Source organism: Lepisosteus oculatus, chromosome 16 (genome assembly GCF_040954835.1).
Source record: "Lepisosteus oculatus isolate fLepOcu1 chromosome 16, fLepOcu1.hap2, whole genome shotgun sequence".
NCBI classification, from domain to species: domain Eukaryota; kingdom Metazoa; phylum Chordata; class Actinopteri; order Semionotiformes; family Lepisosteidae; genus Lepisosteus; species Lepisosteus oculatus.
Genome location: NC_090711.1, coordinates 17,286,719 through 17,299,077, shown reverse-complemented (window position 1 = coordinate 17,299,077; position 12,359 = coordinate 17,286,719). Strand labels below are relative to the sequence as shown.

At 37.0% G+C, this 12,359-nt stretch overlaps 1 protein-coding gene across 1 annotated transcript in view; it reads right to left on the bottom strand.

Moving 5' to 3' along the window:
- Positions 1 to 6,010: 6,010 nt before the first annotated feature.
- The window catches only part of LOC102690981 (von Willebrand factor A domain-containing protein 7-like), a 35,794-nt gene continuing 29,445 nt past the window's right edge, over positions 6,011 to 12,359 (bottom strand). The window contains exons 14-15 of the mRNA XM_069179484.1: positions 7,015 to 7,174; positions 6,011 to 6,685 (exon numbers count right to left, since the gene is read on the bottom strand). Coding sequence (XP_069035585.1) covers positions 6,203 to 6,685; positions 7,015 to 7,174 — 643 coding nt within the window. The 3' untranslated portion in view covers positions 6,011 to 6,202. The remainder of the gene's footprint in view (positions 6,686 to 7,014; positions 7,175 to 12,359) is intronic.

Sequence of the window (12,359 nt, the reverse complement as noted above, 5' to 3'; positions counted from 1 at the left end):
GGCATTTTCTTTTACGCTGCGGGCATTCTCCCGGTCTGGCACCGGTCTGTGTCTTCTAGGATATAATGCCAGCGAGCTCTTCTTTTATGTCCACTATAACAGACAATCTCCTTTGCTTTTAACCGAGCGTTTAATAATTTCCTAAAATGAAAATGATTTACTTTATTTCCCTCACGGGATCAATAAAAGTATCTATCATCTACATAAACTATCGGACAGAATTCTGGGGTCTCCCCATACCAGAGATTATGGTAGGGCTTCAAAATGGTGATTGGCTGACACCATCTGACACCCCTCTGATTGGAGAAAAAAGACGTGCTGGTTTGCTATACATACAGTACTGTACCAGGAAGAGGATTTCTTTCTATTCGAAACGTGTATTTTAAAAGTTTAAGAAGTAAAAACCTTACAGTGTACACAGATTTCTAAACTGATCAGGATCGTTATCTTTGTCTTATGCATAATAATGTTCACCTATCTGTTCAGCAAATTAATAATAAACTTTATTTTATATAGCGTTTTAAACGAATAAGTAATTTGATTGCTCATAAACCTAATCACTTATTCTACATAAACAGCGTAATTGCTCTCTGAAAATGCTTTTTCTTTTTATTTAGGCTCAGATTTCAACTATAGATCATATTATTATAAACTTTCTTGGAAAAATGTATTTTATGTAAACTATGTTTGCTATTAATTCATTTAGGGCTAGAATATGTTCATGGTCTCCCAATCAAGTCGAGTTGACATTGGAAGCTTGCCACGACCGGACTGTTACACCAACACATTAGCATGTTAAAGCGATTTCATTGAGGAGCCTAGCTTTCTTAACTAGTAAGTACTGTACTTCCTTGGTTTTGGAGGGGGGAGGTGTCTTTCGCTGGAAATCTCGTCCCCTTCTACTTTGAAAATACCTGTGAAATTCACACAGGTTAAATTCAAGTTGCTGCAGGAGACTATGTACATGACTGTGGGAATAATTGATCGCTTTCTTCAGGCTAATCCAGTTCCCAAAAAACAGCTGCAGCTTGTGGGTGTGACAGCAATGTTTCTTGCCTCAAAGTATGAAGAGATGTATCCTCCAGAGATCTCTGACTTTGCCTCTGTTACGGATTCCACCTACACCACAGCTCAGATCCGTAATATGGAGATGAAGATTCTGAAAGTGCTTAAGTTTACTTAACTTAATCAAAACATTATTTAAATCAATATAAATGTTTATATTGTAACGCCTAGTTGACTATTCATTGTTATTAAAATGACTTAAATTTGATCATGTTGTGATATTTAGAAATATACATTTGTTTGGTGCGAGTGAAGTTTTATTTAATCTCTGAGCCATACTGATTCTTCTGGAAGCCAGTTTCCGCTAGGGAGTAAAAAAAAAACACACTATGGTATTCTCTCCGATGCAGTGCAGTTAAAAACATATCTCTGATGCTGTTCCTAAATCAATATGGTTTATGACCAACAGACGCTTTATGCTCCTTTTCTTTTTTCCAGTGGATTGAACAGGGAGAGGCATTTCATGATGTACTTTTCACTCATGAAACAACAGTGGCTCTGGAACAGTTTTCAACCATGTCGTTTTATAAAAAGGGGAGATATGTATGCGTTACTGAAGCTAAAAGTTTAGCCTTTGTCACTAATGTAACCACTAAATAAAGACATATAGAAATCCCTACATTACAGACTGTATATGGCTGGTATTGGTAGTTCAAAGAAAAAATCCTCACCAGTATTCCACTTTCTCCCTAAACATTTTAAGCATCAGAGTCTTACCTGTGGTTATTTCGTTTGTACGTGCTTCTTCTGACCATGTTACTGTTTACTGTTACTGACCATATTAAGTTTAAGTCCCTGTGGGCACTTTTCCTGTCCGTGGGGGGTGGACCGTCTTTCATCAGAAGGTTAGTCTGTTCTACTCTGAGAATGTAGAGGGGGTGGAAAGTAATTCCGTGTCGCATTAACTAACCTCTTCAGTTTATTCCGCCAGACAGTACTGGGTTTAAATATATGTGTTTTTTGATTCACAATCAGACAAATGCAACATATTATTAGTTTTTAATAAAATGCTTTTATTCATTCAGCAGAGAGTGAGAGGGACATCCAGCAGAGAGAGACACACATACCGGTTTTCATTGACAAAAAGTAATTGTTTTTTACATTCCTCTTGTCTAACAGGAATGTTTTGTTTGTGGACAGACTGTTAGACTAGAGGAAAAGAGCGCCTCCTTCTACGAAGCATTAGGTTGATCCGATCACAAATTCTTTTCTAGTCGCACGAAGGTAGGGTTGAGAATCTCCGATTCACCATGCTACTAATGGTTTCCCGGAGATTGCAAGGCAAGGCACTTTTGCCTCTGGACCCCTCGAAACATAAATTGATATCTTTGTCTTCTAAGTATCTTAATAAACTTTCAGCATAGCTTTCTCCCCATTTAGATTTATTTTTCTTGGGATCTTGGGATCAAACGTGGAAAGATTAGATTGTAATCGTTTTTATTTTTTAAATACATTTTAGAAAAGTTTAATCTATACTAAAAAGCTGTACACCACCTGGTATAAAGATACATATTGTGATACTTTCGGGTTTGGATAGGACAGACGCAAGAACTCAGACTTGCATAGTTAAAGCTAGTTAAAGCCTTGATTTTATATATCACCTTTAAAAGTGGCATCTCAAAGCAAAGTAAATACCCAACACTGATTGTACCCATCTGTCATGCTAATAAAGCACCTTGAATTGAATTGAGAGAGAGAGATTTAAACTATGACACTTATCATTCAACCAGAGCTCGAAATATCACAAGGATCTCAAGAGCACAGCAAAGACTGTATTAAAAGTATACTAGTGTCAAACTAGTATACTTTAGATCTTTTTTTCTGAACCGGGGAAAATCTGATCATGTTTTTCTATAACAATAATAAAAAACATTATTTTACAAATCACCTTTATGTGATATCACCTTAAGGGCAGCACATACGCAGAAGGCATAATCGGCAAATTAGGAAAACAAAGAACAGGACAGGCGAGACGTTTATCCAGAGAGCGAGTGATCAGAAAAAGGAACAGCTGTTATGCCCAGGTTTTACGCTCTCTCTCTGCTGAATGAATAAAAGCATTTAATTAAAAACGCGTTTGTAATGAATACAGCGAAAATCCTAACAGGAACGTATTACACCTGTCTACAAGTCCTTGCACTGGCTTCCTATCAGGTTTCGAGTTAACTTCAAAATCCTCATCCTCATTCAGTACCTACTGTATATGGCTTATTATCTGTCTACTCCCCACCTTTGTCCGTCTGACTCTGGTCTTCTAGCTGTCCTCAAGAACATCTACATTCTATGAGTGACAGGACCTTCTCTAGCTGCACCCCAGAGCTCTCGATTTGTATCCCCACTGATATCAGTCACGTACCCTGAGTGCATTTAAATCTAACCTCAAAACCTTTCTTTTCAGAAGACTTAGTGTCTGTATCTGCTTCATTTTCTAATTTTGGTAGCACCTCTAACTCCTTGTCTTTCTATATGTATTTACTTTGTAATCTGTGGTCCTTTTAACTGTTTTTATGTCTACTGTATTGCTTTGAGATGCCACTTTTAAAGGTGATATGTAAAATAATGTTTTTTATTATTGTTATAGAGAAACATGATCAGATTTTCCCCGGTTCAGAAAAAAAGATCTAAAGTATACTAGTTTGTCACTCTTCTCATCCCCTCTTTGCTAAATGGCTTTTGAAAAGAGTCACATGAAGAGAGAGGTGAAACAGCCCTACACAGCCCTGTCGCAGTACATGGATATAATTATATCTTATTAATTTCTTTAGATACGCGATTCTTTTAATACAGTCTTTGCTGTGCTCTAGAGGATCCTTGTGACATTTCGAGCTCTGGTTGAATGATAAGTGTCGCAAATAATTTTCGCAGTTAGAAATTATGAAACGCTCTGTTAAAAGCAAGGGACTTTTTATGTCCGTTGCAGTAAAAGAAAATGCCTGACAAAGTAGGGCTTGGACAGATTCCAAGTGCATTTTTGCAATTTACGTTGCAAAAGACAATGTACAGCGTGTACTATTCTTGTGTTGCGGTACATAAATATAATTATATCGTTATTAATTTCTTTAGATACGCGATTCCATATTATATTCCCTTTTAATCAAATTCTAAAAGTATGCTTGTTGACTCCGGTATCACGTTAGTTGAAGACTTTGATGCTTAAAATGTTTAGGGAGAAATGGAATACTGGTGTGTATGTTTTCTTTAAAGTACCGAGACCAGCTATATACTGTATGTCTAAGTTCCAAAATTAATATCGTTTATGGCCTTCACACGCGTTACAGTATGCTCCTATTCTTTTTATGCTCAGGTACTAAGATTTCCCTTCAGTGGTAAAATTCCATATAAATATTCAATACTTAAACGGGCACAGTTAAGACATTAAATATGCATATACATACTGTATACAGTACAGTTTGCATACGGTAATATGTTTATGTTCCTAAATCAATCTCTTTTATGAGCATGTGAAAGGCATGGTGAATCGATTCTCAAAAATTACTGTACTTTGCATGATTGGAAACAAATGCGTGATTGCGAGATGCTGTGGTGATACTTTTACAAAGACGGTCAATGAAAAAAAGAATGTGGACCAGGGCAATACTTTGAGTTTACAGCTTGTCCAAGGTCATTCATTATTAATACTATAAGTAATATCTTCGTTAAAGACTTTGATGGCGACAGCTCAAACATGAGAGGTTGAGCTTTATTAGCTCCACCTTGTGGAAATTCCGGATACTATTATTTTAATTGCGGTATTATAGGAGAATATACGGTAACTCGCGGTAGACCACGTAAAGCGCACCGCAAAATAATGCGGTATCGCCCACGCATTTTGAATGGCTGCATCTGTATGTAGAACATAATTTCAAAAGAGCCAAAAGAGCACTCAGACATCCTTCCTATTAGTTAAGCTTTAAAATATTGTCCTGAAGTGTCTTTAAGAATCTAGGGCAACACCTGACAAGTGTCAACGTTTCCACCTTCAAAACAAAGGGATGTTTGCTGAGATGTAGGGGGTCCAGATTCAGTGATCAAAGCAATTGTACAGTATACCTTAGTTTACCTTAGATAAAGATGATTGTTGTAAATCAAGAGTCCAGAAACACAGCATAAAAACAAGCAGATACAAACAAGAAAAAAGAAAAACAAGATGAGACAGTATGAGACAGGAGAGGAAGATGGGTGGCAAGAGCTCCTTGTCCTTATCACCCAGAAAGACCAGATTGGAGTCTGGTTATTTGAACCTTGTTAAGAGAGCTTGCTATTCTGTTTTTGTTACAAAGACGTTGAACATTGATTTCCTGTGTGAAGAATCCCTTTGTTAAAAACAGGCTCTCCTGCTTATTGGGTGGATTTCTAGAATAGGGAGATAGGGAGATTCGTTTTGTAGCATCCAGGTGTGTAGAGAGACATTTAACTGCAGGTTGTATTATGTTTAGTTTAGAAGGCAGCTTTTCTTTTTTGGGGGGCCTTTGTAGGTGTTATATAAGAGTTATATACTTTGTAGCAGTATGGCCTTTTGTGTAGTTAGGACATTAGGGGTACCTTATTTGAAAATTTGATAATATTGTAACGTGTTGTATGTTTATGTTGTGTTTTGTTTAGTGTGAGTACTGTCATTGTTAATAAACAAATGTTTAACCCAGTGTCCCTCTTTTTCACCATAGCTGTGCCAGAAAACAAACTCATGTGCCTTTAACAATACCAACCTTAGGGTATATTCTTGGCAAAGTTATTTACAAGTTGGGAGTTATGATTATTGATTTATCCACTTGGTCAATTTCCGATATCCACTATTTTTGTAAGCCACTTATTTTATTCTTAAAGATCAGAGAAAAATAATCCAAAAGGTTTACTTGAAACAGAAACAGAGAGCTGTCTAGTTTGTCCAGTTCTCCAAACACAAAAGCACATTAAAAGGAACAGAGGCACAACAGAATAAAACAGATTGCTGACGCTTCAATCTTTTTATTTTTTACTTTGATTTTAAGATGACATGCTTATGCTTTTATGTAATGTTCTTTGTTTACATTTATTTTTGAATGTCTTTTTCTTTAAAGAAATTAAAATGTACGTAGTGTACTGTCATGTATAGTATGTAACATACTCGCTGCTTTTTATCTGTTCATGAGTTAAAAGCTCAAGGTGACAGTGTGATGGTGAGGAAGAGCATTAAGCACAGTTTGAGAGTGAAGGAGAAGCCTCCAGTTGTGGAAGAGATAGACAGAGTGGAACTTGAGACAGAGATAGTGGTGTTAGTGGAGTAGAATCTGGTGGTGGTAGTAGTAGTGGGGGAGTAGGGAGGAGTAGTTGATATTTCTGAGGTCCTGATGGAGTGCCTGCAGGTACCCACATTGCCTACAGCATCCACTGCAATAATTTCTACATCTGGGGAGCAACAGGTGGCACTGTAGGTGGCCACAGTGACGTTGATGCCCTCTGTGTCCAGTGATCGTGTGATACTGAGTGAGCCATTGCCCAGGCGGGAGTACACACTCTGGATTCCTGACCCTCTCCCGTCACTCAGGTTGGCTGAGAGTTCCCAGTTTTTTAGGCTGCAGTCCTCTGTACAGTTTGCTGTCACCCAAGTTATGTTGCAAACTGGCGGGCGGAAGTCTGTCACCTGAATGGGCAAAGGTGAAAAAACAATTATCTTTGCAAGACCTAACACGATACAAATCTCACTCATTTTGAAAATGAGTTGTGTGATTGTGCATGTTGTCACAATATTACTGTATATCTACTGTCCTTCATTATGGACATTATGGAAAATGCCTAATCAATGATCCTGAATCATGCTGATATTCAGTACAATTAAACACCAAATCTTTCAGATAGCAAAACTATCTGCAGATGGCACACTTGGTTTTTGGTGCAGCACAGCAATAGTCTTTCTGTTGAATTTTAAACTAAGACCAGACAAGCCTTATATATTTAATCTTTTAGGCTTACCTTACTGGCAACAGTGATACGCAGAACAATGTAGTTAAAATTGCCAGTGGATGAAGACGCCACCTCAACGGTGAGTGACACGTCTGTTCCAGATTCTGTGCCATTTGGTGCTACGAGTGTCACTGAGCCCTCAGCACTGCCCCCATTGGTCAGGTTTAGACTGGAAGACAACAATATAGAAAATTACTTATTGTCAGAGAGCAACTAAGACAGGTAGAAGTAAAACACCAGATCACTAAACCAGGAGATGTACTCTTTCTTGTTCCTACAGTGGAATGTATGTTCCTAAATTGCTAGAGCCTTATTAAGGGATACAGAGAATTGGGAAGGTCAATTTTAAAGTGAAGCATCCAGAAAGAAGAAAGGCTAAACAAACATGTTAGCATGGTATAAGAAATGATACCCAGGGTACTAAAAAGAGTGAAATACGGTGTGTATGACACAAAAACCGCAGAAAGTTTATCCACTAGTCAAAAATGAGGTAAAGGATTTCCCATTAATAAAAATGTTACCAGGGAACCTAGAGCACACACATACAGATGCAGCCATTCAAAATGAGCGGTAAAAACCCGCGGTACAGTAACCAACCCGCAGGGCACCGCGGTAAGTGATTGGCTGGCCAAAATGACCGACAGGGGCACTCGTGGTGCATTGGTTGGTAGTGAAAAGATTTAATCATTTAATGTCTTTACTGTGCACATTTCAATACGCTTAGTTTTGAATATTTATATGGAATTTTACCACTAAAGGGAAATTTTAGTAGCTGAGCATAAAAAGAAGAGGAGCATAACGCATCTGAAGGTCATAAACGATATTAATTTTGGAACATAAACATACAGTATATAGCTGGTCTTGGTACTTTGAAGAAAAAAATACACACCAGTATTCCATTTCTCCCTAAACATTTTAAGCTTCGAAGTCTTTAACTAACGTGATACCGGAGTCAACAAGCATACTTTTAGAATTTGATTAAAAGGGAATATAATATGGAATCGCGTATCTCAAGAAATTAATAACGATATAATTATATTCATGTTGCAAAAGAACTGCAACGGACATAAAAACTCCCTTGCTTTTAACAGAGCGGTCCATAATTTCTAACTACGAAAATGCCAGGTGAAAAGATTTGTAAACATATTTTGTTAAAGCAAGTCAGTTTTTTCCGCAACACATAAAAGACATTTTTCCAAGAAAGTTTAGCCTTTGTCACTAATGAAACCACTAAATAAAGACATAAATATAGAAATCTTAAGATTTTTTTTATTTAATGTTGGTAGCAGGATGAACTGTCAGAGTGTATATTTTGTTGCAGAGTTGCTGCAAGATGTTAACAGTGAAAAAGGTATTTAGAAATGAGTTATTTCAAGAAGAACATTTTCAGAATAATTGCAAATCTAGCAGGATAGAGAAAGCACAGAAAACTGGCAGTTAGATTGATCAGATTAGTATGAAAAGTCATTTAGCAAAGGGAATGAGAAGAGTGACAAACTAGTATACTTTAGATATTTTTTTCTGAACCAGGGAAAATCTGATTATGTTTCCCTATAACAATAATAAAAAACTTTATTTGATATATCACCATTAAAGGTGGCATTTGAAAGCAATACAGTAGATGTAAAAACAGATAAAAGGACCACAGATTACAAAGTAAAAGCATATAAGAAAGACAAGCAGTTAGAGGTGCTACCAAAATTAGAAAATGAAGCAGATACAGACACTAAGTCTTCTGAAAAGAAAGGTTCTGAGGTTAGATTTAAACTGGCCCTGGTGTGTGTGTGTTTGTGTCTGTCTGTCCTGTGATGGACTGGCGCTATGTCCAGGGTGTATTCTGCCTTGTGTCCGTCGCTTACTGGGATAGGCTCCAAATCCTCTGTACTGGATAAAGAGATTAGAAATGGATGGAAGTAAAGGCACTGAAGAAGCCCAGAAACCCACAATGAAATGGCAGCATCTCACTGAGAATAAAACATTTTATAGTGCTGGCTTAAGGAAACAGCCTTTCCACCTCTCTTGCACATCAGTATCCATACCTAGTTATTTAAACAAATTGCCTCTAATTATAAACATCTTAATATTCTGGCTCTGTGGATCCGCATCAGCTATGTTTGCCCATTCCTTCAATTCATGTGCATCCAACACACAGTTCAACGCTAGCAACTACACAAAATCTAAAATATGAGCTCTACTTGCCACTTACAATACCAACAGTACCAGCTAACTTTAGTAGTGACATTTTCATGGATCTTTTTAACAATAAAATTTACAACATCAGACTTCAGACACAATTAAACAGGCCTCAAAAAAGTCTGGTACAAACATTTTCAGCATGGAATATACCGTTACTTTAATGGTATAAACCTTAAATGGATTCATATTCTCAATAAGATTTGGTGCTCAGTAACATGACTTAGAAAATGACAGAAGACATACGTATCATGCTTATCCTTCTATTGTTCATAATCGTAAACTCCTTAAGGCAGTTACATTTTCTCTGTTCTGACCTGGAGTTACAGAGAAATTTAAATTCTAATAAAAAATTTGTAATGAGGAAAGTCATACCAATCACTCATACAGTACCAGGATTTGCAATTACAATACAAATACTTTCTTTCTGTATGTGTTTATTTTGCAGTTTGAGTCTATGGCATTCCTTTGGGGGTCTATACTCCAAGGCATGACTTTTTTATGTATAAACATCAGTATTTACTGCTATTAATTACTGTACGATTTATAGTTGAAATCTGAGCCTAGATATAAAGTTAGATATAAAGTTAAAATCTCGACAAAGCAATGTAGGAAATACAGAGAAAATAAATCCTTTCTGACATCTAAAATCAGTTTCGATCAAGTTCTCTAAAACGAACAAGAAAAAGAGGATTTTCGGAGGGCAATTACGCTGTGTTTATATAGAATAAATGATTTATGAGCAATCTAATTTCTTGTTCGTTTAAAACAGTGAAATGTCAGCTGCAAAAGATCGCACCAGAAACAGCACTCTCTCTGCCTGTCATAGACGTTCAGGAAAGGCTGAATGAAGTCATGTCAAGTACAATAATTTGGAGATCAATAATAACAGTTGACTCGAAATCTGATAGGTAACCAGTGCAAGGACTTGAAAACAGGTGTAATGCATCCCTGATAGGATTCTTGCTGTCATATTCTGAACATATTGAAGATTGCTCAGTGTGGATTTAATTTCCCCAGTGAACAGGATGTGCATTTATTAATTCTAGAAAAAAAGCCTTTCTTGATTTCTCTAGTTCTTAGTTTCTCTAGTTCCCTTTAAAATAAACTATTATTCCACAATGCAGAGTATTACATGGCCAGTATTTACACATGATATTTGTGATTTAAAGAAATTAACACAAGCAGCTTTTGGAGATTTAAGTGTTGGCTAAGTTATTGCAGGATAAAAGACTAGAGATGTTGGCAAGAAGAAGATAATTTGCGGAAAGCTGAGGAATACACTTATAACAAGAACACTTCCTAATGGGGTTAGGCATACTTTTGATGAAGATGATGAAGTTAACAGACTATATGTTTACATAGATACTGAAATAAGGGTTGTATTTTAGATTATGTGTAGTTGCTGGCATTGAACTGTGTGTTGGATGCACATGAATTGAAGGAATGGGCAAACATAGCTGATGCGGATCCACAGAGCCAGCATATTAAGATGTTTATAACTAGAGGCAATTTGTTTAAATAACTAGGTATGGATACTGATGTGCAAGAGAGGTGGAAAGGCTGTTTCCTTAAGCCAGCACTATAAAATGTTTTATTCTCAGTGAGATGCTGCCATTTCATAGTGGGTTTCTAACACTGTGTATGGTTCCATCCACACAGTGCCTTTACTTCCATTTCTAATCTCTTTATCCAGTACAGAGGATTTGGAGCCTATCCCAGTAAGCAACATACACAAGGCAGAATACACCCTGGACATAGCGCCAGTCCATCACAGGACAGACAGACACAAACACACACACACCAGGGCCAGTTTTCCCATAAACCAATTAACTTACCAGTATGTTTTGGAGTGCGAGAGGGAGTCATATCACACATATGGAGAAAAACCATGTAACCCAGAGAGAACATGTAAACCCCACACACACAGGATGGCAGGAATTGAACCTAGGACCCCAGTGCTGCAAGATAGCAATGCTAACCACTTTGCCACCATTATAAATGGATGGATATCTTAGTTATCTTTCTAGTTCACAGGTTTGCATGCATAATTTAATTTTGAAAGCCACTGAGACATCAGGTACTACTGCTGTATTTATGAAAAAGAAACAAAACAAAAAACATACTAACAACTGTGCCATCCTACTCCTTAGTTAATACATTTTATTATTCATAAACAGTTAACATTGTTAGCAAAATATTTTGAATTATATTTAACCCTATTTTTTCTTTAGTTTTGTATTTAACTTATTATATGATAGTCAGATTTAATGTATATTTGAACAATGGAAATATATTTTTACAAGATTTTACATTAAGCACTTAAAATTAATATGGTTAATAATAGTAAACTGTAACATGCTGTAACAAGATCGGTTAAACTGCGAAGAAAATGCTTTCAGAGAAAATGTTTCAGGTGTGAAGAACATAGATCTCCAATGCAATTTCAACCAAACCTGTTCCCACACACCCTGCCCCCACTACCATTAGAATATACACAAAGCACTCAAATCTTTCGAGCTAATGATCAGGTGACCCGAGAGAGAGCGAGAGAAACACCAAGGGGTGCGAAACTATTTACATGGAAAACGGGCGATCTCCCCAGACTGTCCGCCCGTTTCACTGTTACCGGATACCTCTTTATTTAGAACTCACTAACACTGATTTTTAGTTTAGAAGGATTCAAGTAGGGTTTTAGATGAAAGGCAGCGACCTTAATCAAGCCCAAATCATAATTGAACCCATTCAGAGCCTACATTACATTTTAGCGTTTCATTCTGAGCAGAAGACCCTCACACCTGAAGAAGGGGGAGGTGTTTTTCGCTAGAAATCTCGCCTGCTTCTACTTTACAACCGGAGTGCTGGCTATGACGAATTAAACCGGTTTTACAGGTTTCAATCACAGACCATGTGACATGGGAGTCAGGAAACTAACACACAGCGCCACCGGATTCGATAACGCTATAAAAACGCTATAAAATAATGTGACTTGGCACAGAACAAGTTTACAGCACAAAATCCGCAATATGGAAACAGAACCTGTGTAATTGTTGATAGATGATGTACTCGTAACATTTTTTCAAGACGAACTACAACATTTAAAAAATGACTTGTATGTACTTGATATCTCTAATCAATCCACGGGTCCCAGCACAAAACGA